At 49.6% G+C, this 27,816-nt stretch overlaps 1 protein-coding gene across 4 annotated transcripts; it reads left to right on the top strand.

Annotated features, from left to right (window-relative positions):
- Positions 1–3,403: 3,403 nt before the first annotated feature.
- Positions 3,404–25,818, top strand: LIMA1 (LIM domain and actin binding 1). Of its 4 annotated transcripts, none has more exons than XM_030259356.4 (11): positions 3,404–3,535; positions 6,779–6,914; positions 8,827–8,872; positions 10,760–11,065; positions 14,844–14,949; positions 15,704–15,864; positions 18,081–18,185; positions 19,952–20,009; positions 20,269–20,381; positions 23,158–23,291; positions 23,661–25,818. In XM_030259356.4, the coding sequence occupies exons 2-11, from the start codon at positions 6,796–6,798 to the stop codon at positions 24,664–24,666; spliced, it is 2,154 nt and encodes a 717-aa protein (XP_030115216.4). In that variant the 5' UTR covers positions 3,404–3,535; positions 6,779–6,795; the 3' UTR covers positions 24,667–25,818. The 4 variants fall into 4 exon arrangements, with proteins under 4 accessions (XP_030115216.4, XP_030115214.4, XP_072775820.1 ...); XM_030259354.4 differs by having other exon boundaries at positions 14,841–14,949; XM_072919719.1 differs by having other exon boundaries at positions 3,411–3,502; positions 14,841–14,949.
- The last annotated feature ends 1,998 nt before the right edge of the window (positions 25,819–27,816 follow it).

The following is a 27,816-nucleotide window of genomic DNA, read 5'->3' as shown; positions in this document are numbered from 1 at the left end:
TAATTAGGAAGGTCCAAAACCACTGGGTGAGAGATGGCTGTGAAATGCTCCCTTGCTGAGGACCAGGAACTCAGATTTTCCTGCTCCTCCAGCCAGGATGCCAAGGACAGCCAGGAGCTGCCAGGAAAGGGCTCAGCAGTTTTGCCTCTGTCCCACAGGGAACACAATTCCTGCAGGGAATCCATCCCTCCCTCCATCCTGTTCAGTCCCCAGTTCCTGCAGGGAATCCATCCATCCTTCCATCCTGTTCAGTCCCCAATTCCTGCAGGGAATCCATCCATCCTTCCATCCTGTTCAGTCCCCAATTCCTGCAGGGAATCCATCCATCCATCCATCCTGTTCAGTCCCCAATTCCTGCAGGGAATCCATCCATCCCTCCATCCTGTTCAGTCCCCAATTCCTGCAGGGAATCCATCCATCCCTCCATCCTGTTCATCCGTGGCCTCTGCAACAACCTGACATGGGTGGGAAGGAATCAGTCGTGTTCAGCAGGTGGATCCAATGTCTCTCCCAGTCCCCAAGGGTGAGGAAGAAAGGATTCTGTAACCCAAGAAGAAGCAGCAGCTCCAACTGTCCAGGAATAAAAGAGTCTCAGTGAGCAGCTCCTGGCTAGAGTTACCTGCAGACAGAAAGGGGAGAGCTCAGGGAAGAGCTCAGCTGTGCCATCAGAACCGCAGGTGTGCAGCCCTGCCCCAGCAAAGCTATGCCACAGGAGCTCCATGGAGGTGTTTTTTGTGTTGCCTAGGTTTTATCACAAAGCAAAAAGGGAATTTACAGACTGACAGAGTATGTTTGGAAATGGAAATAAAATTCCCGTTTAATCACTGATTAAACAAACCAGTGGTGCTGTTGGGAGGGGTCACTTGGAGTTTACAGATTGGGTGGGGACCTCAAAACCAAAAAAAAAAAAAAGCCATGAGGGTGTCCCAGGTTTTTCTGGGGGTTCTTCAGCTGCTGCCTCACCCTGGCTGCTGGAGCTGGGCCTGGGCTATGGCAAGCTCAGGAGCCCCAACACTCAGAGTCAGCGCTGGCTCCTCGGGAAATGCTGCACTGCCCTGAGTGAGACCCAGGTGAAACATCAGAAAGGGAGAAAAGGGAGAGGTAAAGACAGAAAACCTTTCTTTGGATTCTCCCCTCTGGTATAAACCTACCAGAGCGATTCCATTCTGCAGCTCCAAGAGTGCCTGCAGATATCCCTGGAAAGCAAGAGGCACCACCAACAGATTAATAATTATACCTGGGGCTGTTTCCCAGAGGAGAATGTTCCTATCTCATTGACCCATCAGCCTGCAATTCACCACCTCTCACCAAAGCACCATAAACCCCATTTTAGATCAGTGCTGAGCTCAGAGCCCTCATCTGCAGCTGGGGAATGAGATCAGAGCTCAGAGCCCTCAGGAATGAGATCACAGCACTGCCACTGCCAGTTCTCTGCAGCCAAGGCTGCCGAGTCCCTTCCAGCACAGGAGACTCAGGATTCTGTGACACGTTCCCTGCTCATCACACACCTGCCCAAACAGAATCTCCTGCTGCCACCCGAGGTGGGGCCCTGTGCTGGAGATGTCGTGGTCTGACCCAGGCGGATGTTTGAACACCCTAAATTAAACCTTGGAAACCTCACACACAATTAATTAAGGCAAGGCAGCACCTCCTAAGTGCTGCTCTCTTGCTCCTCGTGCCCATCCTGTGGCTCTGTGAGGTGCCTCACGTTCTGGGCACCCATCCCACGGCAGATCCCTCTGGCACACGGAGCTCTCAGGGAGCCAGCAGGGGCACAGAGGCTGAGGCTTTAACTGCTTTGATGCTTTTTTATCCACGTTATTCTTCCTCCCTGATTCCAATCAGCAGTCTGTGGGCTGCTGTAATGCAAGCACCGAGATCCATTCTTTTATCCTTGATGCTTGGATAATTGAACTTCCAGGTGCTGCTGCAGTGCATCCTGCATTCCCAAAAATTCCAAAGAACTACTCCATCCTACGTAACCTAAAATTTCTCCCTCTATATCCGTTTCTCATTTTGAAAACCTGTAAGTCTATTGGAATACTGAAGTTTTCCATAAAACCCTGAGTCAAAGCACATCACTGCAGCATTCCAGATGAGGCTGCACATTGGAAAAGCAGGGATGGTTTGCCAAAAGAGCATTGGTATCTGGTGTTGTTTGAGGTGCCCCGTGGTGCTCCTGTCACCAGAAAAAGGGGGATGCCAGTCCAGAAGGTGCAAGTGTTCCTGTGCTGTACTGGCCAGCCGTGTGCTGATCCATGGAGTCCTGGAATGGTTTGGGTTGGAAAGGACCTCCAAGCCCATCTCATTCCAGCCCTGCAGAGGCAGGGACACCTTCCACTATCCCAGGCTGCTCCAAGGCCAGGTTGGATGGACCTGCCTTCATCCCACCAGCATCCAAACAGTGTGGATTTTCTGGGCTATAATTCAGACTTTTTACTGGAATGACTAAATTTCACATGCCAGTGCTGCGACTGTCATAGAAGTAACACCAACATATTAATTTAATTAGTCACTTCCTGTCCTAATGGCCACTGCTCTGCAAGCAGCTCCCAAGGAATTTGGGACAGCCCAGAATTTGGGACAACATCAACATCCAAGACCTGCAGCTGGGGAAGGAGCTGGAGCACCAAATACATACAAAATATTTTTTTTAACTCAGGAATTTGGTACTTGACACATTAGGAAGATTAACAAGGAAATAAATAGAAAGACCAAAAGAATCACAATGAATTGTTCAGATAAATCCCTGGAGGAAGTGCAGGACGGGCCAGGAGCAGCACGGGTGTCCTGCTAAGGAGCACAGGGATGTTGGAAAGCTCAGGAATGCCGGCTGTCTCCTCTGGCTGCTGGAGCCAATTTCTCTGGTTTGCAAACAAATGAAGAGACCCAAACACCCGGCACGGGCACAGCTTCCCCCAGCACAGCCCCTCGGGGGACAGAGCTGGGTGAGGGGACAGGGCCAGGGAACATGGACAGAGCCAGGGGACATGGACAGAGCTGGGTGAGGGGGACAGAGCCAGGTGAGGGGGACAGAGCCAAACCAGGGTGTGACAGAACCGAGTCCGGGGGTGACAGAACCGAGCCTGGGGGGACAGAACCGAGCCCGGCGGGGGACAGAACCGAGCCCGGGGGGACAGAACCAAGCCCGGGGGGGGACAGAACCGAGCCCGGGGGGACAGAACCAAGCCCGGGGGGGGACAGAACCGAGCCCGGGGAAGACAGAACCAAGCCCGGGGGTGACAGAACCGAGCCCGGGGGGCAGAACCAAGGGATGGGGACAGAACCGAGCCCGAGGGGTGACAGAACCGAGCCCTGGGGGACAGAGCCACACCAGGGGCGTGGCCCGCGGGCCCGGGGCGTGGCCGGGGGGTGGCCGCTCGGTCGGGCCGGGGCGGGGCCGGGCCGGGGCCGCCCCCGTTGCCGCCCCCGGTGCCGCGGCGGGCGCGGAGGGGCAGTCGCCGCTCGGCCGGGACAGGTGCGTTGGCAGCCGTTGTTTCAGGTGCGCCGGGATCACCCGGTTCCGGCGGGACAGGTACGCGGGGCGGGCCGGGAAGGCGACGCACAGGGGCGGTGGGTCTGCCGGGACAGGTGTGCCGGGATCGGTGTGCCGGGAGCCGCCGGCCGGGCCGGGATCGGTGCGGTGGGAGCTCTGCCCACCCGGTTCGGCCGGGATAAAGGCGCGGGCAGGGGGCAGCGCCCCCGGGATCCCCCTCCCGACAGCAGAACCGGCCGGGGCTGGACCCACCGCGGGGCTCGGCCCGGCTGCGGGTGAGTCCGGGCCCCGCTCCGGTCACCCGTGCCCCGTCCGTACCGGGGGTACCGGGGCTCGGCCCGGCTGCGGGTGAGTCCGGGCCCCGCTCCGGTCACCCGTGCCCGGTCCGTACCGGGGGTACCGGGGCTCGGCTGGGCTGCGGGGGAGTCCGGGCCCCGCTCCGGTCACCGCTCCCCGTGCCCGGTCCGTACCGGGGGCACCGGGGCTCGGCCCTAGCGGCGGGGGCAGCGGCAGAGCGCACTGGGGCAGCGGCAGAGCGCACCGGGGCAGCCTCCGGCTCTGGGCGGGTTCGTGCCCGCGGGTGCCCCGTCCCTGCGGCCACTCGTAATGAACGGGCCGCTTCCACTTCGGGCGGTGTTCGTTTTCCTTTCAGGAGCTCTCCACACAGGGGGATTTACATTCTGCTGGTAATCTTGTGAGTGAAGTTATCGCAGGCGGGTTTGAGGTGCTGTGCGAGACTGTGGCTCGGGCGCAGTCCTTTCCTTCCCCAACATCTGGCACACCTCTGGCATCCCCGTCTCCTCTGGGCTCTGTGCCACCTTCCACAGCACCTGCTTCCATTGCAGCAGGCAGAACATTCACAGTCTTGTTTAAACCTTGATATTTGTTTTCTGAAATTACTCTGATAAACCATTCAGAAGGAGCAGTAAAGAAAGCCCAGAGCTACTTAACACGCCAAAAATCTAAATGAGTGAGAAAGTGCTAAGAATGTGGAATGGCATAAAAATGTGGGAGCACAAGTTTCAAGGAATGTCAGAGTTCTGTTTCATGTCATTTCTAGTGACTGAGATTGCAGATAGGCTGTTTCTCTTTCCAGCTGAATGTTCCAGCAGCAGGTACTGACTTTGTAAAGAGATTTTTGCCTAAACAGTCCAGATTAAGTCAATGGCTTTGATGGAGAATGGCAGGGAAACAGAAGACCTCAATAGGCAGAAGATGTAGCCCTGAAAAGGCTGGTTGGAGATGCAGTGGGATGCTCAGGGTTATTTTCTGAACAATTCCATTCGGTTTTGTTTCTCGGTGTTTTACTGAGCTGTTTCTTCCGTGTGTCAATGAGCACCTGTTCCTGGTGCCAGGGGAGCTCTGCTGAATGCCCCGCTCCTGTTTCCTGGCCACCGCTGACTCTGCTCTGTGAAAGGCCATCCAAACTGCAGCGGGGCCCAGGTGAGCTCCCTTTGGCTCCAGATTAGTCATAAAACAAAGTTCAAACTGTGGCACGACACAGCTCATTCAGCGTTGGTCTTTAGCACGGATGGAATTCTTCCTGTGGGATTTTCCAGCAGTAAATTCTGTCTCTGGTCTCTCTGTGTGTATTCTGAGGCTCCTGGGGATTGAGACTGGGGGCTGCATTCTGCATCACAGAAATCCTGGGTTTATTTGTGTATGCAATATGGTTTTTAAAAAGGGAGAAGGTGGAAATGAGATCCTTTGTCTTTGTGGAGGGTGAGTTGTGCTGTTGTCAAATGCAGGGCACTCCTGGATGGAGGTTTACAGGGGACTTGGTGATGCAGAAAGTGTTCCAAAAGGCAGGAATTTCACAAAGTAACCCCGGGTTGGGTTTCTCTTGCTGGTTGGAAGGGGCTCTGTGTGCCTTTCAGAGGCTGAGGCTCTGGAAAGGCAGCAGTGATGAGTGCTTTCAGCGTGCTTCACCATCCCCACAAATCCAGCATCACTTGTTTGCAGCGATAGTTCAACCTGCGTGTCTGGAAACTGCACCAAAGCTCTGTTCTGATAAAACCTGGCCTGTCGTGGCGTGCTGTCCTCTCCAGGACGTCAGAGGAATCATGGAATGTGAGAGAAAGGCCCATTCTTCCTGACTGCATCTCCCAGGACGGAGATGTGTTCCCCTGCCTCCGTTCCAGGCAGGGAGCAGCACTGGAGAGGCTTTTCTGCTCCCAGGGTCCCGTTCCAGCTCTGGGAGCTGCCAGACTCTGCCTGTGCCCCCAAATTCTGGGTTGCAGAATCCCATATCTCTGCCATTTCTGAGCAGGTGCATTCTGTACCTGTGAGGATGTCAGAAATGTCATCTTTCCTCTCTTTAATTGGCTGTTTACACCTTGTCTGAAGGCGTTTCTGTTTGTGTGTGACCAGACCTGGGCTCACACTGGATCCAGAGGTCCGTGACTGTGCAAATCCCTTAAAGGAATTAATGGAAAATACAAGGAAGAGCTCAGCCTGCCTGGAGCTGGCATTGCAGGCTCAGTTCACGCCCTTGCCACAGGCATTGTGTGACATGGGACTAGGGATAAAATAAAAAAGTAAAAAGGAAAGGCGTTGCCCTGCAGGCTTTATTTTTGTCTTATCAGAGAACTCTATAATTAATCTCCCCTCCTTTCCTCCTCCACGAAAGAAAACCATGTAAAAAATAAATCTGATATAGTCTTGTTGCCTTCTGTGGTGAAAAGCTGGGCAAAATCTCTTCCCATTTGCAGGAGGATGGGATAGTTGGAGCCGTTTTTTAGGTAATTAATACTATTTAACCAATATTATGGTAACTACTGTGACAGGAGGGACACAGCTGCCTCCATGAACACCAGACTTGTCTGAGCTCACAGAGGAAACGCTGCTGTGCTGAGAGTGAGCACAAGAGTGAATGAAAAGTGTTTGTATAGTAATTACATCCTCTTTGTTTCGTAACTCAAACCCTCTTACATAAATGCCAGCACGTTTGGCTGGAAACCAGAACGAGTGAGGGCACTTGGGGGCTTCCCGGAGCTCCCGTGTGCGTGTGTGACACAGGATTGTCACTCTGGCCACTCTGCTCACAGCTCTGTGTCCCCAGCTCCCCACTGTGCCCGTGGCTTTACCAGGGCACCATCTCAATGACATCTGCAGAGGAAATTATAGCTGTGATCTGCTGCCTTGTCAAAGCCAGCTGATGGGTGAGATCCTGAGGGGTGGGTGAGGATTGGTGGCACTGGGCTGCTGGGGGCAAATCACTTGGTGGAACTTCTTTTCTGCTCACAGTTCCTGTTGCTGACACTATTCCTTCCTCCTGAGCAGGGATTTGGGGAGATAAGATGGAGCCTTCCCCCTTCAACAGAAGGCAATGGACTTCCCAATCTTTGAAGATCACTGCGAAAGAGCTTTCCCTGGTCAACAGGAGCAAGTCCTCGGCCCTGGCAGAGAGGTTCTCCAAGTGAGTGCTGTGGGGCTGGGGAGCACCAGCTGTGTGTAGGTGACAGCTGGCACCTTGAGCAGGCACTGCTGCTCTCCCAGCTGCTGCACAGACACCCCGACAGCCCCACCCTGTGCCTCCGAGTGTTCCCAAAAGCTCCCGGAGCTCCGGCACCCTTGGGACCATTCCCTGAGGAGCCTTTTCAGGGCCCAACCACTCCCTGGGGGAAGAAGGTTTTCCTGATATCCAGCTTAAACCTCTCCTGACTTCGGTAGAAAAGGAATGTTAAGCTTCCCTTTTATCTGAGAGATGGATAAAAGGCTAAACTCAAACCATAAATATTGTATACCCTGAAAAAGCTGAGTGGTAGTAACCAATGCATTCCCTGGAAAAGCTGTTATTTCCTTAAGGAATTATATAGGCTTTATCTGGGGTTTTCAGTGGCATTTGGGGAACTGAAGCTCTGAGGCTCTTGCTTTAATAGTGTAACAAAGTTTTGGTGTATTTGAATCTCGAGTGGGACAAACTTTTTGGAATCTGTAGGAGAGGAATAATTACACACCCACAGCTCCAGAGTTCCTCTGTGGATCTCTGGCCCAGGGAGAAGCTGTTTGCTGTCACCACCTTGTTAAGGCAATTTATTCACTCGCTGAAGCTTGATTACAGAACCTGGTCATCTTGCTAAATGTTGGTAATCCCTTGAAAAAGGCTTACTGGAAGTAATCCAAACTGCTATTCCTTAATCAAATAGTGTCCCTCTACACAGGCGGGGTCAGTGCCTTGGAAAAACACAGTCCTGCTCTCTGGCTTTGCCACCCTGATGCCCACAGGGAGGAGTGTGACATTTAAGTGCTGTTAATTAAATATTTGTATGTGAAAATGTTTTTCTCCATCCCACATAATCAGTTTTGTCAGGTCAGAGAGGCACAAAAGGCAACAGCAGAGATTCAAGAAGTGCCCCACACTGGGCTGACTCACAGAGCGAGTGAGGGCTGGGACTCCTCAGCCCTCCTCTGTTTTCCAGGTGCTACTTGACTTTCACCTGTGTTCCTCTTTGTTTCTTCTTGCAGCATTGATCCCTCTTCCTCCAGCATCACTTTGTGTTCCAGTTTGGACACTTTACAGTGCAGAGATGTGGGTTAGTGTGTTTGCACAGATTAAAGAGCAGCGACAGCCTGTGACACACTCACTGCTGTGCCAAAAGCAGAATTCCACAGATAAGGGAAACAGAAACACCCTTTGCCCAAGCAGACGCTGGGTTCCTTCTCTCAGAAAGGCAGAACTCTCCTTAAAATGGCAAAATTTGTCGTTTTCACCGATTTTCATATTTCAAAGGCCCAGTGCAATCACTTGTGCAGCGTGATTACCAGTGAGGAGTGTGGAGGGACTCCCACCCAGAGCAGGGCAGATTGCTGGGAGCTTCCTCCAGCTCCTTAAAGGACTTTGATTCATGATCCAGGGTGGCTTATCTCCCGAGGGCTGCGATGGCTCAGCTGCCCAGGAGGCAAATGCTGAATGGGGGCAGTTCCCAGCCCACAGAGCAAAATCCTCTGGCACTTAGGGAGATTTTCGGCATGTGCCAAGCTGGAATTTGTTCTGGTTCAGCAGCTGCTGTATAAAGAGCTGAATTATTCCTGCAAGGGGACACAGCAGACAGCTGGGTGGCAGAAACAATACAGCTATTCCAAGGTAAACTCTCTCTATTTGGGAATCAGAGTGCTTAGGGAATGAAAAGTATTAATGGGTGTTATTATTGTAAACTGGATGATTGAAAATGTGTCTGTCACTTGGCTTTGTGTTATTTGCTGCTGATTGTCCAGCCTCTAGTTTTAGTTGATCCAGGGGGTGGGGGAAGAAAAATCTCAGCTGTCTTCAGGAGCATTCAGTATTCTGGTTAAAACTCGGGTTTTGTTTGTTTGTCGCTCTCTCAAAGGTATCAGAAAGCTGCTGAAGAAGCCACTGCTGAGAAGAAGAGAAGTGTAAGTGTTTTGTAGAAGTGTTTGTTTCCTTGGGAATAAGCACAGCCTGCAGTCAGGATGGATCACCTGCACAAATATTGCTGTGACAGCTGATTTTTGGAATATCAAAATTGCTGCTGCGTATCTTACAGAAAACCTGGCTTAGATATAGGCTTTGCTTTTGCTCCATGCTTTTTCCCTGTGTGGAGAAAAGGAAATGAAGTTTCTTGCCCAAAGCTGTGTTGAATGACCAATTCTCTCCTAAGCAAAAGGTAAAATGAGTTATCCACCTCCTGTTCTTAGCTGGAGGCACTTGTGTGGTGCCTCTTCCTTTCTTAGCTAAATTTAAAAGTGCTTAAAAGGAGCCTCCAAGTCTCCCTGAAATCCAACATGTGTCTTTGAGAGTTGTAGGATCTCTGAAATGACTTCCAGGGCTGCAAATGCCCCTGGGTGAGGCAGCACCAACATTTTTGGCTCTGTTACAGACCCACATTCCTTCCTGTAACCTCCATGGCACTCAGGGGTCAGGGAACCCTGGCTGACAAAGGTTGCAGGGCTTTGTCCTGGTCCTCGGGGTAATTTGTATTTTAAAGCATTGCCATTATTTTCAGGGTCTGTAGGAAAGTTGCAGCCTTGATTCCTCTAATGCTTGGGGAGCCGCTGTTTGGAACATAGGTGGGATAAGATAAGCATTCTAAAAATTCCTTTTCAGTCTTAAATTTTCTTCATGGCTTGTGCTTGTCTGTCAATCTTCCTGTGATCAGGGAACAGGCAAGGCTCAAGCAGGAGGGACTTGTGTTAGGAAACGTGCTGGGATTCTGGAGGTGTTCCCACACAGAAACCTGCCACAAAATTCTCAATATTTCTGTTCCATTACAACACTTCCCTTACAATTTTAATACTTTCTTTTCAATACAGTCAGCAAACACACTGATTTTTTGGTTTTTTTTGACATGTAAGTGGATTCGAGTCAATTTGCAAAGCAGCGTTCAAAATGTGACCAGAAGAGTAATAGGGTGAGAGACTTAAATCCCAATATAGCAGCTAATGCTGGTTAATTCCTGTAAGCCTGGCAGCCCTGCTGCACTTGCAATGAGTTTGGAGTGGTGTCTGTGAGGGAGAGACAGGAGACATGCAGTGGTGGCAGGTATTGGCTTGGAATGGCTCAGAATGGGCTGGGGAGCAACTGGATGGGAGGTGATGCTGCTCCCTTGGGTGTTCCCTTGGGGGAGGCAGTGCCAGTGGCTCTCCCCAGCAGTGCTTTCAATGGGTTGGGTGAAGCAGAACAAAAATTCTAGCAAGTTACTGGTTATTTTTTAAACTGGAGCGGCGGGATGTTTGTTGTGGGTGCTTGGCTTAAGCTTTGGCTGCGTGGTGTGAAATCCTGGGCAGTCTCTGGGAGCCGAAGCGTTGCAGAAACAGGTAACTCCGAGGATTTTGTGGTTTCTGAGAGCTAATTTGTAGTTTTTGGAAGCTGCTGTCTTCTGAAGACACCGCAGCATTTGGCACACCAGGCACCTCCTATGGCCGCTTGTGCTCCCGTTTCCTTGTTCTGGAATTCGAGACCCTCCTAGTGTGGATTTGAGTCCCATTTCCTTCATGTGTGGATTCGGGTCTTTTGTGTGGCATTTAACCCCCGGGCTTGGGCTCCCTTTTGCCTTATAAGGCCGTTCCTGTTTGCTCACTTCCTGCCTTACTCCTGACTTTTTCTCTTCTCCCCCTCCTTCCTGCCCTGTCCTGGGCGCTCTCTGCGAGCGGCACAGCTGGAAGCGGTCACAGCTGGCGGGGAGCGGGGCTGGCGCGGAGCTCCCCGCATGGGAAGGGAGCGCAGAGCTGCAGCCGGCTCCTTGTTCCTTGCTGCAGCCGGCTCCTTGTTCCCTGCTGCAGCCGGCTCCTTGTTCCTTGCAGACCCTGCCCGCTCCGCTCAGCAGGGGCAGCCTCAGCCTGCTGAGGAAGAAGTGGGAGAATCCCGTGGCCGGGAGCCCTTGGCCATCCCCGGGGGCTGGAGCTGCCCCTGGCCCGCCGCAGGGACACGGAGGTGACAGCGCCGAGCCCCGCGGGCACTGCCGGCAGCGCGGCAGCATGGAGAACTGCGGCACGGAAAAGCCCGAAGGCAGCGAGAGGCCGGAGTCCCCGGGCAGGATCGAGAAGTACAACGTGCCCCTGAGCAAGCTGAAGATGATGTTCGAGAAGGGTGAAGCCCCTCAGCCCAAGGTAAGGAGAAATCCATCCCAAAATCCCGGAGGAATTCCTCCCAAAATCCCGGAGAAATCCAAGCTGCTGCCTCCGCGGCATCAGGAAAATCCCGGGAGGGAGTGGCTCCGGCTATTGACTCCGCAAATATTGTGTTGGTTGTTTTAGTGAAAACACAACATCGTGGTGGTAGGAACCTTCCCGAGCCGTGCAAATCTCTGTGGGGTGCTCGGAGTTGCTCGTTGGAATAAAGTGAATTTGCTTTTGATAGGGTTCAGTGGAAGAGGGGAAAAGAAGTGTGGAAATTATTAAGTTTTGTAAAGTAAGTGGGGATTGTTGTCTCGTGTGAAGAGTACAATGAGGTATGCAAATGTCAGTTGGATAAAATGCATATGTAGGTATTTATGTGTTTTTTAATATATGAAAAGGAAGTTTGAAGTGAGCTCAGCAATCAGGGCTGCTGCAGTCGAGATGAAGCACTAAGAAGTGAGAGTTTTTGGTATCTCTATCAGTATGAGTCGCACAAACTCTCACACACACATATCGTGAAATACCCTCATCCTTTCCTCGCTCTTCCCTCATCTTTGTGCCTTACAAAATGTTTCCTATCGAAAAAAAAAAAATCTCACTGAGGGAAAGGAAGCCGAGATGGCCAGAGCAGCTCCTGCCCTCGCTAGTTTTGACTTGCAAATGCTCAGGGCTCGCATTTTTCTTCCAACTGCTGATGAAATCCGATCCCGCATGTGGACTGCAGCCGGCGTGTCCCGGGGGGAATTGCTTCACTCCAAAATGAGTTGCATATGCTGGGGACTTGCAACACAGTCCCGAGGCCTCGATGCTGGTGGATTTTCCAGTTTTCTCATAGTTTCCTCTCCTCCTGCCTTTGTTTTCCTGCGACTGGTTTTCTTGAAGTATCGACTAACACAAACACATTTTGGATAAAAGTTGTTTCAATGTGTAATAATTTAGGGCTCAAAGGAGCAACTTGTTGTTAAAGGGGATTTTGGGTGTGTGAAGTCATTTCACAACTTGAATTTTTGGAGTCTTTGTCATGATACGAGAGCTGCCCATGACTGACCTTCCCTGAACTCTTGCTGTAGGATTAATCACTCAGAATTCCCCAGGAATTCTGCAGATGGGCTTCGAGTAACTTTATCTCAGCCTGGGGAATAAATTGTTTTCTAGCTGAGTGGATCTGAAACTGATAGTTTGTCAAGTTTAGCAATTCAAACACTGTCGAAAACCAACTAGACGCAGTAAACACCATCCAGGAGGCACAAAACTGGTCGGGTTTGGTTCAGAATCGCTATTCCAAGTTAATCTGCTATGTAGAAGGGAAGAGGAGTGATCTGAAGTTCAGATGTGTGGGGGAGAGGGAGCGTGTTTGGAATTCCATGCCTGGTTCTGGGAATTGATCTGCGATGGGGGATTGGGTGGGTCCGTGCAGAGAAGGGAGCTGGGGTGACCCAGGTGTGGCTCAGTGAGGTGGGAGCCCTGGCAGCACTGCAGCTCTGCCATTGCCTCTCCCATCTATTTCCTGTGCTTTTTCCTGAGCGAGGCTTCATGGAACCGTTTCGGTGGAAAATTCCTTTCTATCACTGAGTCCAACTGTAAATTCAGCTGAGAGATGGCAGTTTTCCTTGGATTTTACTGGAGATTTGATGTGTTGGTGCTGTCAGAGCTTTGCTGGCAAAACCTGTGTGTGAACCAAGCAGCACCAGGGCTGGAGGCTCGTGGCAGTGCTGATAAATCAACTTCCAGGGTTGCTGGGCAGGTCTGGGGCAGGAATCCAGGTCAGAGCCTGGATTTCCTGATTCCATCTCCCCCTTTAAACAAACCTACTCTCATTTTCAGGATTATAAGTTAAATCTCGTCATTTGTTCATTTATTCGCTCAGTCTTCTGCAATAGATAGGAGGCAGATCTTTTATTGCATTTTCATGGAAACAAACTGCTCTAATCCCATTAGGGGCAGGCACGGCAGCCTGGATAGGTTCAGCACTAAGCAAAGACTGGAACTGATAAAAGACCTGATGTTCAAAGGATTCTTCCTGTAAGTGATAGTGGAAGCACACCCAGAGGGGAGGAGGATCAGGGCCGCAGCATTTCTGAAAAAGTTGTCTCCGGGCTGGTTTGTGTTTTTCCTTTAGGGCAAAACCCGTAGTGGTGTGTAGGTGACCTCGTGGCAGGGCCATGCCTGGCACAGGTGGTTTGTAATGGAATAGGTGTAACCTCGATTTGGGTTTTTGCCCAGCTCTGTGCCCCAGGCGAAGCTTTAGCTGTGCTCACGGTGCTTCTGCACTTGCAGAACCTGGGGCTCTCCACACACGAGGAATATTTTGTCTGCCTTCCCAAGCAGCAGCAGCTGTGCCCCGGGAATTGTGGCCCAGAGTGACAAATCCCTGTGGGGGCTTCCTCCATGTGAGAGGAGTCACCTCCCGTGATCCTGCTGGTTCCCTGCAGTCGCTCAGTCCATCAGTTGTAATGTGGAAAGTCCCTCACCTTCTGTTAAACATTTCTTTTCCTTTTACTTTTGTTTTCCCCCAAGATAAAGCTGTTGATATAAAACCTACAAGTGTTTGTAGGATATTTGTAGATCTACTGAATATTTGTAGGTTTACTGAAGTACCCCTGACCTCTAAAGCTTTTGCATTCTGGCTGTCACTGGGATTTTCACTCTGTGTTCTGCACGGAGAAGCTCTTCAGGTGAAGTTGCATTTCCTGCAGGTGTGAGGTGGCAAAGGGCAGGAGGAGGAGCTGCAGGGGCGCCTCGGAGCTCTCCAGATGCTTCTGCTGGTTGAACTTGTCCTGATGGACCCTGTGGACCCCAAAGCTGCAAGAACCCCAGACTCGTGTGCTCGGGGTGCTGTTGAAAGGGACATGGCCTGAATAATCCCCTAAGAATAGTTTTTGTGGAATGAGGGACCTGCAAGTCTCTACAAGTCTGCAGCACTCCCAGACCTGAGCCTGTTGGTCAGCACAAGACTTGTCAGAGCTAAAGCTCTTTTCCAGTAAGAAAAGTTACCAAAGTCTTAAACCACAGAAATAGAAACTATTTCCCGTGCTAATGGAAAATGAGGTTGTTTCCCAGCTGCATTTTCCTTTCCTGGTGAAGTTGCTGTTTGTATGGAAAGCAGCCTGATTTTTCACAGTGATTATCTTACCCTGCAGTTCTGCAAAAAATAAAACTGTGGAATTTCCTTCAGTTTGGTGACCAGCAAATAAGAAAGTCTTTGGAACTGAGGGAGAATGTGTGGTTGGAGCATCTTGCCAAACCTGCCTTTTTCTCTACATTGGCCTCAATCTGAATTCCCAACTGTGATTTAACTCTTCCTAGAGAGAGAACAAAGGTCCAGCACCTTCTAGGATTTTACAGGCTGACTTTCAGCTGCGAATGCATCCCACCTTGCTGGAGTCCAGTTCAACCCTGTGCTCAACAACTTTTGTCAAAGCTGGGGAAATTTATTTTTGTGCTTTCTTTTGTTGAGATTTGGATTCTGGGGAGTTGGTCTCAACAAATAAGAATAAAATCTGATTGAGGCAGCCAGAGCATCTGTGTGGTCCTTTTAAACCACGAGAACTCCAAAGAGTATTGACTGACCTCTTCAAGAAATGTTTCCCAGGTGACAGAGGGTCAGGCACTCTGTGACCAAACTTTATAGTGGTTAAATAAGACGTTACCCTGCTCGACTTGTTTATTGCAATAAAGCAGATTTGCTAGTGACACCTGTGCCTCGCAGGGGATTAGGCAGAGCAATCCCTGCGTGGCCAGGAGCTGACCGGAGGCTCTGTCCCAGCAGGGCCCCCGGGAGCCGCGGAGGGCGGCCGTGGGCAGGAGGATTTCGGAGCACAGCCTCTCCTTGGAGGACTGGGACAGCGCCCAGGAGAGGAGCCTCAGCTCAGCAGGTCAGCAAACCTCAGGGCTGGGCTCTGGGTGGCTTGGTTTGGGTTTGGTTTAACAGAGGAATCTGCTTTATACAAGAGAAATTTCCCGGGAGGTGTCCCAGGAGCACTCGGTGCTCTGGTCTGGGTGACAAGGTGGGGATCAGTCAGAGGCTGGACTTGCTGGTCATGCAGGGCTTTTCCAGCCTCAAGGGATCTGTGAAATGACTTTTGCCTTTCCAAAGTGGAAGGAAAGTCCATCAGCATCCTGTTTAATTAGTGAAGCCTTGCTGGGAGTTTTAAACCATTCCACTCTTCAGCATGGGAAACCAAGGCACAGGGAATAACCAAGTTAAGGAATACAGCCCATTCTTTCCTGTGTCTCAATTTGGGAATTAGTTTTAATAGTTAAGGGAATTTAGGAAGCAGTGACCAGACAGTCAATGTTCCTTCTGCCTCCTTGCTTCAATCCTCATCCCTCCTGTCCTGGCCAGACACAGGGAGCTACTGTGAGCTTTGACTTAAACAAACTATGTATTTTTATCTGTTTGGAGACCTTTTTCTAGCAAACCATTTGCAATCTTTTGGGGTTTCCACCAATGGCTGGCACAGCTGGAGCTGTTCCCTTGGGTCTCCCTACTTAGTGATGCACATTGTGTCCTCGCTGGCATGATCCTGGAGGGAAGGGCAATGTGTTTATTCTCCCCAGAAAGGATCTTGGTGAGTGTTCTGAGAGTTATCTGTTATTCATGTTTGTGTTTTGGGTTTTTTTTACCAGGGTACCTTGTAGAGAGCAGTCCAGGACTCAGCCCAGACAAGGCAGAGATCAGGAAGAACCCGGACATGCCCCGTTTGTCAGAGACATCCATCAAGGACAGGCTGGCCAAGTACCAGGCAGCTGTGTCCAAGCAGGGCAGCTCCTCAGGCATCATTCCCATGGTAAGTCTTGGTTTGGGTGGAAGTGAATTTTTGTCCCAGCCTGAGACTGGAAAGATCTTATGGAAACCAGGTTGCTTGAGGGTAATACCATTCTCTTGGGAAAATAACTCTCGGCCCATGAAGAGTTGCCTTTACATACTGCAGGAAGAAATAAGTATATTTGCATCTTCCTGGAATAAAAATGTTGAAAGTTTTCCAAGGAATTAATTGCTGGCACCCTGACCAAGGTCCTTCTGAAGCATAGCTGACATTCTTTTTCTTTCTGAGTGTCTGTAGCTCTCTACATGTCTGTTTCTGTTTAAAAAAGAAAACTCAATTCCATGTTGTCCAGCAGCTCTGAGCTGTGGGAAACTGAGGCACAGTTAGGTGAAGTGGCTTGGTGTCACACAGTGCTCAGAACTTGGATCTCCAGTCAATTTTCCTTGCTTTTGCTTCTCACCTCCTTTCAGGATTTCTCAGCACTCTCTGCATCCAATTAGACCCTTGCAGTGAATGAACCTCTGCCTGTTTTGCAAATATTTGACCAGGAGCTGAACAATTAATGAAGTGTTACAGCCAAGGAGGCTTCAGGAATCTCAGTTTTTGTTAAAAACTGCTTAGGTACATTTGCTGGAAGTTTCTGATACTTTTGCTGAATGATGGGAACTTATATTGCTCAAGTATTACTTTATTAACCAGAGTAATAGATTTGAAGAGAAAAGGCCTTTTTAAGTTGGGAAACTTGCCCTGGAAGTGAGAGCCTGCTTTCCAGGAGTCTCTGTGGAGAGCCAAGGGCTTCTTCTGAGCTCAAAAGATCCCTGAATTTCATCTGCACGTGGGTCAGATTCCCCAGCTGTGGGAGAAGGGTCACTAAAACCCTCCCTGCATGAATGGAAAGTCCTTGCAGCCACTGCAACAAATCTGATTAACCTAATTGCCCATTTCTGCCTCCTGTGCCTTGCTTGGTCTCGTTTCCTGCTGCCTTTTCCAGTTTGGGGCTCGGAGTGGTGGCTGAGTAACGAAATTCGAGATTTGCCATTTCTCCAGAGGCTCCTGTTTGCAGCCCCCCAGTGCTCCTGGTTTAGTGTCAGCCCAGCCTGGTGCTCCCAGGATGCCCCATTTGGGCACAATCCTTTCCCATTTTGACCTGGCATGTGGATGAGGGCAGCGAGAGGTGGAGCAGACAGGGTTCCTGAGGCCAGTGCTTGCAGTTCCAGCAGCAGCCCTGACCTTGGGACCTTCTCCTTCCCTGCTGGCAAAGCAACCAGGGCGTTTTTGCTGTGGAAATGTGGTGCCTGTGCCGCCCTTCTCACACCTGGGCTACAAAGGAAAGCCAGAATTTCTCTTGGGAACAGCTATTTGAGGGCATTGGGGTGTAATAAGGCCTGGATTAAACCTGATGGACTCTTGGTTCGAGTAGGGATGAGGAACAATTGGTTCTGTGTGTTGGAAGGGGAGGGAAATGTGCTGGAGAGCAGATCCAGAGAGCCAAGCATTAAAATTCCAACGTTTGGTACAAACCTCTTGGATGTGGTTGGCTTTGTGGGGATTTGTCTCCAAGTGCAGGAAGATGCTGGGGCTGGCATTTGGCTCGTCCTCTTTCATGTCCCAGAGAAGATGCCTTGTGAAAAGCATGAGGCTTCCAGTGGTCTCGTGTCCTGTGGCAATGAAAGAAACACGAGGTTTCACTGGGTTTTATTGGTTTTAAAGTCTGAAAGATCCTTCTGTGAAAGTCTTCAGTCAGTCTATCGAGAACAAAAATCTCGGGAAAACAGAGTCAGGGTTTTGATTAGAATTGTAGCAAATGTGGGATTTGCTTTTATGTCATATTTAGCAATTACACTGTGCTTTAGGCAGTGCTTGTCTGGAAATATTTGTCATTCCAAGTGAAAAGTTAACTTTTATCAAAAATTAAGATGTGGATTGAATATTTAGGAGTAGATTTTAAACAGGAATTTGGACGAAAAGGGTTGCTCAGGAAAACACTGGCATTACCACCTTAATCACAATAAAATTCTACAGTACCACCTTAGATCACAATAAAATTCTACAGCACAATCATGTTCCCTCACTAGAATATGTCACTTAACAAGTGGCTGCACATTCTTATGGCCCTTCCTTCAATGATCACTCCACATACTAGAAAAACAGTTTTTAAAACATTTCAAGAAAAATAGAAAGCAAGTATTTTCTTGGGGGAAAAGAACCTGTCACCTTTCCAGTGCTTTGTCCTACAGAATGAGATTCAAGCCAGTGAGAGCGAACTCAAGAATTACAAATCTGGGCAGAAGGAGAATGTGGCACCAGTTGAGGACTCCAGTTCCTGGCAGGATGGGGAGAAGGTAAGACGTCTGTGCTGGTGGAGATTGAGGGCTTCATTTTAAGTGGAACTGGCTGTGGAAGCACAGCTGATACTCTGGTTCCATGTTCCACCTGCCATCTGGGACTTGAACGTGAGCAGCTGATGCAGATTAGTTACATGATGCAAAATTCCTGTTTGTTTTTAAATTGTCCTTTTTAGACTGTCTCTGAATTATAAAGACAAATGTCTGTGGAAGAGAATGTCTAGAGATAAGTTTTCTGGGAGAGTTTTTCTGTCTTGGTAGGTTGTTTTTTTTTTTTTATGGTGGGTTTTTTATAAGCAAAAAATCCACATCAATTAAAAAAAACAAACCATGAGCAGCTTTGTCTGACCCAAGTCAAAGGAGTTTGTCACTGTTTCTTGTGCATTTAGTGGCTAAATTTTAGGGTAACTGAGAATGGCACTTTGGGCTTGTTCCTGGTTCTGAGCTCCAGCTATACATTGGGGCTCTGTAAACTGGACTCGAGCATTTGTTCCCTGAGCTGGGGACAGCAGACAGGATAAAAGTAGCTGAATAATAATTGGGGTACTGTGTATTCCATCCAGGCTGAACACGTGGCAGCTTAATGCCAGGAGGGCTTTTAGAGCTTTTCAGCCTTCCTTGGGCAAGGGGCCAAATCTTTGCTCTCAGCTGCTCCTCAGAGACAGCTGAGCAGCCCCGTGTCCGACTGGCCCGGGCTGCTTCCTGCTCCAAGGTGAGTTAATTAAAAGAGCACCTGTTCAATCAGAATGTCTCCCTGTTGTGAATGGAAGATTTGAATAAAATTTCTTGTATCAGCTGTAAGTGCAGAGCTCCTCACTGAGGTGCCCAGGTGCAATGAGAACCTGAAAGGAGCATTGTTGGGGAGCCAGGATTGTCCTTTGGGAGGGACGTGGTGAGCTGGGAAGTGAGCCTAATTAAAACTGCTGGTCGTTAGTGTCAGAAATGGGAATCCTCTGGCAAAAAGGAAACAAAAGGCACTTCACTCTGTCATTTTTCACACTGCACCCGTGGCACATTCAGCGGCCAGGCACGTGTGGCTTCAGCAGCCTCAGAACACGTCCGTGCTCTGCCCAGGACACGGGTCCAGTTCTGGTTTCAGCAGCCCAGAGGATGTTAATACATGTAGCTTGCCTCCTCATTACCTCATTAATTTACAAATTTCAGTTGCTTGCAACGGACTTTTCAATCATTAAGGTGAATTAGTGATGATTTGCAGTTAATCTTGTTACAGTACTTTAGTTCCTCAGTGTAGCTACTTAAAACTATTTGATTTAATAGCAATAGTGCCAAGTTTAATAAAGAGTTATACATCAAGAGCTTTATCTGTAGCAGATTTTGTTATTTTGGTTTTTTTTTTTCCCCAAGTGCACAGTCTCTGCTGAATGTTTGAATGTCAGAGACTGGTCAAATGTTGGAGGGAGCCACGAGATTTCCAGTAAATGTGCTGCTTGGGGTCAAGGGATTTGTAAGTGAGGAAACCTGGGAGGAACCTCAGTAAATCAACAAAGATTTCTGAGGGTTAATAAAGGTGTCCAAGGAAACAGAAATCTGATGTTTGTATGTGTGAAGCCTGTGAGGGTGTCTGCCTTGTAGGAAGGAATCTCTTGACACTCGGCTGGACCCTTTTGTGCCTCAAAAAAAACTCTTTTCCTGAGCCACTCAGCCCTGTCTCCCTGCTCAAACTGCCTGGTGCCTTCCTGGAGCAGTGACTGTTCAGATCTCAGAAGGTCAGAGCTTCTCAGTCTCATTTTTTTCTCTTGCAGGTTTCTGTAGGTGAGAACAGCTCGTCTTTGCACTCTGGTCTGCTGGAGGATGGCCACGGTGAGCCCTATCAAATGATTAATTAATAAAATCTGTCTTGTACTAAAAATCTGTCCTGTGCCTAACACAAACTTCATAAGAATTTCTTTCATGTTTAGAAGTTCATTTTAAGGCATTTATAACTTCTTTTGCCCTGATTGAACACTTTTAAGTGTAGCTCCTTCACCGTTTAACTGAGATTCTGAGGGGTCTGGTGAGCATAAGCTGCCCACGGTTTAAAGCCATTGTAATTGCCTTTTCTCCCTCCCTGCTGCCTCAGGTGGACAGTCAGAGATGGAGGCAGAAGCTCAGAAATCTGTCAGCTCAAAGCAGCAGAACCTTGGTGCTAAAGCAGCCGGGCAGACAGAGGCCTCCCCACCGAAAGCCGTGAAGGTAACGCAGCTCTTCAGTCTCTGCTGAAGGGTAAAACCAACTGTTGGACACTGAAAAGCCAAACTGTGCTGAAGCACAAAGGTCTGGCAGTAACTGCATCAGTACCTGCCCCATCCTCCTCAGGGTGTGACTGTGAGGGCACTTGCAGTCAGGGTGGAAAACTGCCGCAGTCGGGTTTTTTCCAGAGCCTGGGTGGGAGCTGCTGGTCTGTGTTGCACCCCTGTGACAGAGGGGCTTGAGCAGGGGATGGGCTCAGGGCTTCTCTGTGCTCCTGGAGATGGGCCCTGAGGTCCTGCTGCTGATCTTCAGAGCTTCAGCAAGCTGGGACTTGGCTTTTTGGCTTTTTTTGGCACCTCTTCCAGCTGTTCCCAAGGTAACTGCAACTGGTAGTAACCTGATAGTGAGGGCACTGTGGTGCCCGACTCTATAAAAATCGGGTTTGGCTTTCTGAGTAATGAGTTTGTGATGTTACAGTCTCTTTAGGGAGCCATAAAGCAGATGGAGAACTTTGGGACAAATGGCAGCACTGGACATTTTGGCCAGGCTGTACTTGCTCATCACATGTGCAGTCTGGGGTTGGGATGCTGATTCCCTGGGCTGCCACACACTTCCTGGCTGACTCCTCGGGAAACAACTGGGCTTTTGTTGTGTTCCCCATCTTTGGGAGGAACAGCCCTGGGCTCAGGCACTGGGGAGATCCCAGTGTGCAAGGGAGAAACGCCAGTGTGGGAAATTTCAGCTGCCAGTGAGAGTTGTGTGATCCCAGTGTCTGACACAAAACCTGCATGTCCTGGTGCTCTCTGCTCCTCTTGATATTATCAAAACCATTTTACTGCTTAGATGCTGCACTGTGTGAGACAGAAGCTTCTGTTTATTCATGCAAGGTTCCTACTTGTCTCTTCCAGCTTCTGTCTCCTGTTCTTGGTTCCTAACCTCTCCTCCTGCCTTCTGCTTCTCTCCTAATGTGAGCTCAACTCTCAGCTTTCTCTCAAGTCCTTTTTATAATTATTGGGCCTCATCTTCCTCCTGTAGCTCCTCTTTGTAGTGTCCTGGAAAGAAATTTCTGTCTCTTCACAGCCCAAAACGCCTCTCCACAGACATAGGGCTCATTGTATGCAAGTAAGTCCCTCTCCTTGGATGGGGACGTGATTGCAGAAGCACGTGCCAGCACTGTTGTGTCACCAAAGTGTCACTGTTGTGCCAAACTCAGCTTTCAGGGAGAAAAAATTTTCGATGGGCAAGGGAATTTTGCTGCCTTGCTCTATGTGGCAAGCAGGGGTGATTAGATTTTCGTTTGCATTTGTAAATCTCTTTTTTTCATTTAGTGACTCAAGCTGCAGAGCTTTGGCAGCACCTAGAAACTGCGGATTCTTTTTTCAAAAGGAATTCTGCATTTTGTTAGTGAAGATATTGTCACAGAACTTTAATCTACTGTAACTTCAAGCAATGCCTGGAAACCCTGAAATACATATTAAAACGGAATTAAATTGGCAGCAAACTTTATGGTTGTGACAAAGTGACTTGAGCTGGCTCCATCTTCAGCAATCTGCCCTTACATGCTGGAACTTTCATTCCTAACCATTGTTTCTAGACTGTTATAAATAAATTTCTGTGATTATGTCTTCCTGTGCCCTTCCTGCTTTTTCTTTAGCCATCAGATTTTTCCATAAAGCTTTTTGTAAATTTTTAGCAGGTAATTCTTTGCCAAGGAAAAGCCACACTTATAAGTTATGTCTGAGCACACCCTGGAGTGGAGGCTGGGCTGCTAAATCATTTTTAATCAACATGCAGCCTCGAAATGCCAATGTTGTATTATTTAATTTATCCTGTAAAATGTCCTCCCCATTGGCCCGTGTTAATTTCAAGAAGTAAATGGCATCCACTGACCTTTTCTCATGGACAATGTTCTTGTTTCCTCGATCTGTCTGGAAACAAACCTGTGGTCATTGCTGCACAGCAGTGACACCCAACTCCTCAGTGCTCAAGTTTATCCTTGCACTAAACCCTCAGGAAATTCAATAAGCACATAAGGATTTTAGCTGTTTAACCTCAAAGCTCAGCTCACTTTGAATCTTGAGCAAGTTTGGGGGGCTGTGAGTCCTGAAACCTGAGCTGGAATTGTTTACGAGTGAAGCCAGGAGTGTTTCCTGCTGTTGTAATGGTACTGAGGCTATTTCCTCCTCTTTGAGAGAAGATTTAACAAAAATGGAACATTTCAAACCATTGGGCAGCCTGTTTCACTCCTTTCCTCTCCCACCCTGTACCTTTTGAGGCTATTTCAATTCTTCTGGTGGACAGTTTCCCTGACTGTGGCAGGAGATTGGAATTACACGATCTTCAAGGTCCTTTCCAACCCAAACCATCTCAAGATTCTCTTTTTCTGCACTATTTTTATTATTTTGGTAAGTCTCACACTGATTGCAATCAACTGGACTGCTTCATCATTCTCCTACCAACAAAAACAGTTTGCAGGAAAGGATGAGACAGCTTTGGGGGGACAATTTTAGTGCTCTCATTATTCTTTCCCAACCATCGCTCAGCATGTGGGATGCTTCATCTGGGATTCACTGGGGTGAAATCTTGGCTCCTGTCAAACCACAGCAATCCTGTGGGCCTGTCATAGCTCCTTACTGCCCACCAGACCCTGCTGCACCATAATTAGAGAAAGTGAACCCTCTGCAGCTCTTGAGAGTTCAGGAAACGCTGCGTGAGCCCACGCCAAGTCCCCAGCAGCTGATGTGCTTGCCAGTTAACAAACTTTCTCTTCTCCCTGTAGAAGTTCCAGTTGCCAATGAAGGAAACCTGTGTTGGGTGTCAGAAGACCGTGTACCCCATGGAAAGGCTCTTTGCCAACCAGCAGGTGTTTCACATCAGCTGCTTCCGCTGTTCCTATTGCAACAGCAAACTCAGGTATGTGCACTGCTCCCCTGGCTGCCCTCTGGGAAGAGAATTTTCCTGTCCCGGCTGAGGGAAGCCAGGCCTAGCTGAGCTGGAAGTCACCATAATCCAGAGATTTGTGTAGGAGAGGCAACACAGGCCTACTTCTGCCTGGTGCACTTGATGCCATTTTTAAAGTCCTAATATAATTTTATGTGGGAAAAAATAGAATGTCCAGCTTTGTGAAGAATTCCTAGAAAGAGCCATGCAAACCCTGAGGGCTGTAAGCTTTTTTCTGAACATGTGGAAGACTGAAATTGAATATTTTCTGTTAGACAACTGGAACAAGCGCTGGTGTTGGTGGCTCTGAGCTCTGATGTTTGGTCTGTGTTTCCTGAACAGCCTCGGGACGTACGCGTCTCTGCGTGGCAACATCTACTGCAAGCCTCACTTCAATCAGCTCTTCAAGTCCAAGGGCAACTACGATGAGGGCTTTGGGCACAAGCAGCATAAGGAATTGTGGGCAGGTAAAACTGAATGTGAAGAATCCTCGGAGAAAACCGTCCCAGGTGTGAATTCACCAGAAACTCCGCAGAGCCCGGGAGTAGAGGATGCTCCGATTGCAAAAGTGGGAGTTCTGGCAGCAAGTATGGAAGCAAAAGCTTCAGCTGTGCCTGAAAGGGAAGAAAGACCAGCAGAAACAAAAAAGCTCAGGATTGCCTGGCCACCTCCATCTGACCAAAGTATCCAAGGAAGTGCCTTAGATGAGGGCATCAAAGTACTCAAACCCAAGTGGCCTCCCGAAGAAGAGATTTCCAAGCCCGAGGTGCAGGAGGATGTGGATCTGGATCTCAAAAAGTTAAGAAGATCCTCCTCGCTGAAGGAGCGAAGTCGCCCCTTTACAGTGGCAGCCTCATTTAGAACAATATCTGTTAAAGGCCATAAAACAGAGAATTCACCATCTCCTCCCAAGGAAGAGAGAGACACACTGAAAAGGAGTGAGGAACTGGAGAGAGAGGTCGTCGTAGAGAAAAAGCAAAAGGAAAAGAAGGTTGAGCATAGGAACATCCAGAGCGCCGGGGAGGAAAATGTGGAGGAAGAACGGGAATTGTGTGGCATCAAAACAGCAGAGCACAACGTTGTAGAGAATGGCCAGATGATTGCAGACACAGATGAGGAAGAACACGCTACAGAGGAGCCAGAAATCCCAAAGGAAGAACTCCTGGAACCAAATTCTCCTAAACATTCCAGCTTAGCCAATGTCCTGACCGCTAAGGAATCATCTCCAAACCAGAATCGCAAATCCCAAGACGTTGGTTTTTGGGAGGGTGAAGACATGGAAGATCTGTCCGTGGAAGAACAGATCAAAAGGAATCGCTGCTATGAAGATGATGATGATGATGAGTAAATTGGCCTTTTACTAGAAAACTTGCTGCAAGGTGCTGGGCCTTTTGAAATGGGTATTTTTAGCTTTAACAAACAGCTCTCCTGGATGAAGTGATGCCGCACTGCACATCAGCATTAAGGGAATCTACCTACAAATTATCTCAGCTGGAAAACTCTGGAAGCCTGCAAATTCTTTAGGTGCATGGAGCAAGTGTCTGGCTGTGGGACGGCTTCAGCAGGTAGTGTCTGTCCCCAGCATGAGAACAGAGCTGTTGTCTGTCTTCTCCCTTTGAGCTTCAATAGGTATTTCACTAACCGTTTATGGAATTCCACTGTACTTGCCCTGCTGGTGTGGGACAGGGCCTCTGGAACACACCACCCGTACCACTACAGCTGCTACTGCAGTGCTTAGGGACCAACTTCAAAGGGCTTTAAAATGGCCACTTAATGCACTTTAATACATGGAAAGGGCACAACTGGGCTTTTTTTCTTAATAATAAAAGCATTTCTGTGTGTAGTGGCCCAACAACTAAAGCATCCTACACTGAGTGCAATGTGAATTTCTCTCAAACCTGTCTGTGATCAGTTGAGGAGTCCCTGCACAACTGGAATGGTGCCTGTTGCTGGACCGTGTGTATTTCAGTGCTATCCCAGGAGCTGTGCTGGCTGCCAGGCCTCTGCAAAAGACAAATGAACACTTTGGAGCAGCCTGCAGGGCATTACTTCTGCATTTCGCATGTATTTGAAGTGGCGTTTTTTGTTTGTTCAGTTGTCTTTTTTTACTTGGAGTTCTTCATCGTAATTTTAAACTGCAGACAAGATTTTTAAGGCCTTTTGACCACTTTGAAATCCTACTTTTATCAAGCTGCCATAAATCTTTTCCTTACAGCTGTGAAATTATGCTGCATTGCAAAAATCTCTGGAATCAGTGACAATTTCCAATTGCCAGTGTTGAAGATCAGAACATTTTTTTAACTTGACTTCATTTCTTTTACAAATAATAAAATCTTGAATGGGGGGAGGAGGAGACCCTTTTTTTTTATTAGCTTTTATTTGTACTGTATTCTCAAGAGAATTAGATCTTAATGATTCTTGAGGTGTAAAATATTCTGCTTTCTTAACAGTTCTGCTAATGACAAAACCTTCAATAAAGTTTGGGTCATTTCCATTATAACTGAAGTCTAGATTCATCTTGTTTCACAAACAGGAAGTGTTTAAAGGGTCAGAGAATTGTCATGGGATCATGGTTTGGGTTGGAGGGGACCTCAAACCTCATCACATTCCAGCCCCTGCCATGGCAGGGACACCTCCCACTATCCCAGGTTGCTCTAAGCCCCGACCAACCTGGCCTTGGGCACTTCCAGGGATGAGGCATCCTCTGGGAAAGCCATTCCAATGACCACCTGTGGTCCTGAGTGGATGGCTGCCTCCAAAAACTCTGAACAGCGAAGGACGTGTCCCAGACCCAAACTGCCCTCACCTCTAATTTGTGCTGCCCTGACAGTCCCAAGCACACCCTGCAAAACGACACCAGGAGCCTGGGCTGGCGAGTTTTGTTTCACAGGGAAAAGGGCCGGTGGTTGTGGTCCTGAGTGGGTGGTCACCTCCTGAAAGGCAATGCTGGGTGTGGGACACATCCTGCGCCGTCCGAAATTCCAGGAGGTGGCTGCACACATCACACATAAGGCCACAAATCAACGCTTCCCTGCTCTGTACCAGTCCCTGGAATAAAGAAGAGACAGCTCTGAGTGGGATCTGGGGGTTTTTGAGGGGTCTTGAGAGGAAGAACTTGGGGTATGGGGGGTCTGTGGTGGGAGGGCTCTGCCACAGCTGCACCCACAGAATTTAATGTCCCCCAATCCCCCTCCCCACCTATATGGGAGCCTGTCCCAGTTTTGGGGTCTCCCCGACCGCCTTCCAATTTGGGACCTCCTTGCAATCCCTTCCAAGTTTTAAGACCCCTTTTTTGACCCCCAAATTTCCTGTCACTCCTCCTATCCTTTAAGGCTTTGCAGGGACTGACCTGGGACCCTCCAAACCTCTGAGGCCCCCAAACTCCCCCCCATGGGGGCTTTTTGCCCTCCCCCAGGGGTTTCTAGCCTCTCTCCCGGGGTTGTCCCCCCCCCATTTTTGTCACCCCCTAAAACCAATACCCAGGTCCCCCAAAACACAACTTTATTCACAGCCCAGCCCCATCCATGCCCCCACCCCACCCCACCCCACCCCACGGGGGTCCTGGTGTCACCTCCCCCCTCCCCCAGGGTCCCACCCTCACGTCCCTCCCCCCTTCCCCTATTTACAGCTCTGGGATGTGGCACTGATGGGGACCAGCGAGGGGCACACGGTGACACAGGGCACGGGTGGGCTTGGTGACATGAGCTGTGTGTCACTGTGTCCTGAGTGTCACCGCATCCTGTCTTTGTCCCAGTCCAGGTGCCCCCCACTGTCTCCAAGCTTGGTGTCACCCTGTCCCCTCACCTGTGGCATGACTCGTGTGACCCCAGCTCTATCACCACGTCCTGCCCCTCAAACAATCCCTGTGTCCCCTCGCATGGTGGCACCGTGTCTCCTGTCTGTGGCACAGTCCCTGTGTCCTCCACCAGAGTGGCCCACTGTGTGTCCCTGCAGGTGACCAAGAGCGAACGCTGCCAGAACACTGTCCCACTGTCCTTGTGTCCCCACTGTGGTGTCCCCTCAGGGCATGAAGAGCGGCCAGTGCCCCAACTATCATGTCCCCATGCCTGTCCTCCTGCCCCTCAGGGCACGAAGAGCGGGCAGTGCCCCCAGGGTGCGAGGACAGTGCCCCGCTGTCCCTGTGCCCTCTCCGCAGTGTCCCCTCGGGGCATGAAGAGCAGGCGGTGCCCCATGTCCTGATGCCACTGTCCTCCAGTCCCTCACGGCATGAAGAGCAGGCGGTGCCCCATGTCCCCATGTCCTGGTGCCACTGTCCCTCAGGGCTGGAAGAGCAGGTGGTGCCCCATGTCCCCATGTCCTGGTGCCAATGTCCTCCAGTCCCTCACGGCATGAAGAGCAGGCAGTGCCCTATGTCCCCATGTCCCAGTGCCACTGTCCCTCAGGGCTGGAAGAGAGGGCAGTGCCCCATGTCCCCATGTCCTGGTGCCACTGTCCCTCAGGGCACAAAGAGCAGGTGGTGCCCCATGTCCCCATGTCC

The sequence above is a fragment of the Taeniopygia guttata genome, chromosome 29, assembly GCF_048771995.1.
Source record: "Taeniopygia guttata chromosome 29, bTaeGut7.mat, whole genome shotgun sequence".
Taxonomy (NCBI): domain Eukaryota; kingdom Metazoa; phylum Chordata; class Aves; order Passeriformes; family Estrildidae; genus Taeniopygia; species Taeniopygia guttata.
This window is presented reverse-complemented; position numbering and strand designations above follow the sequence as displayed.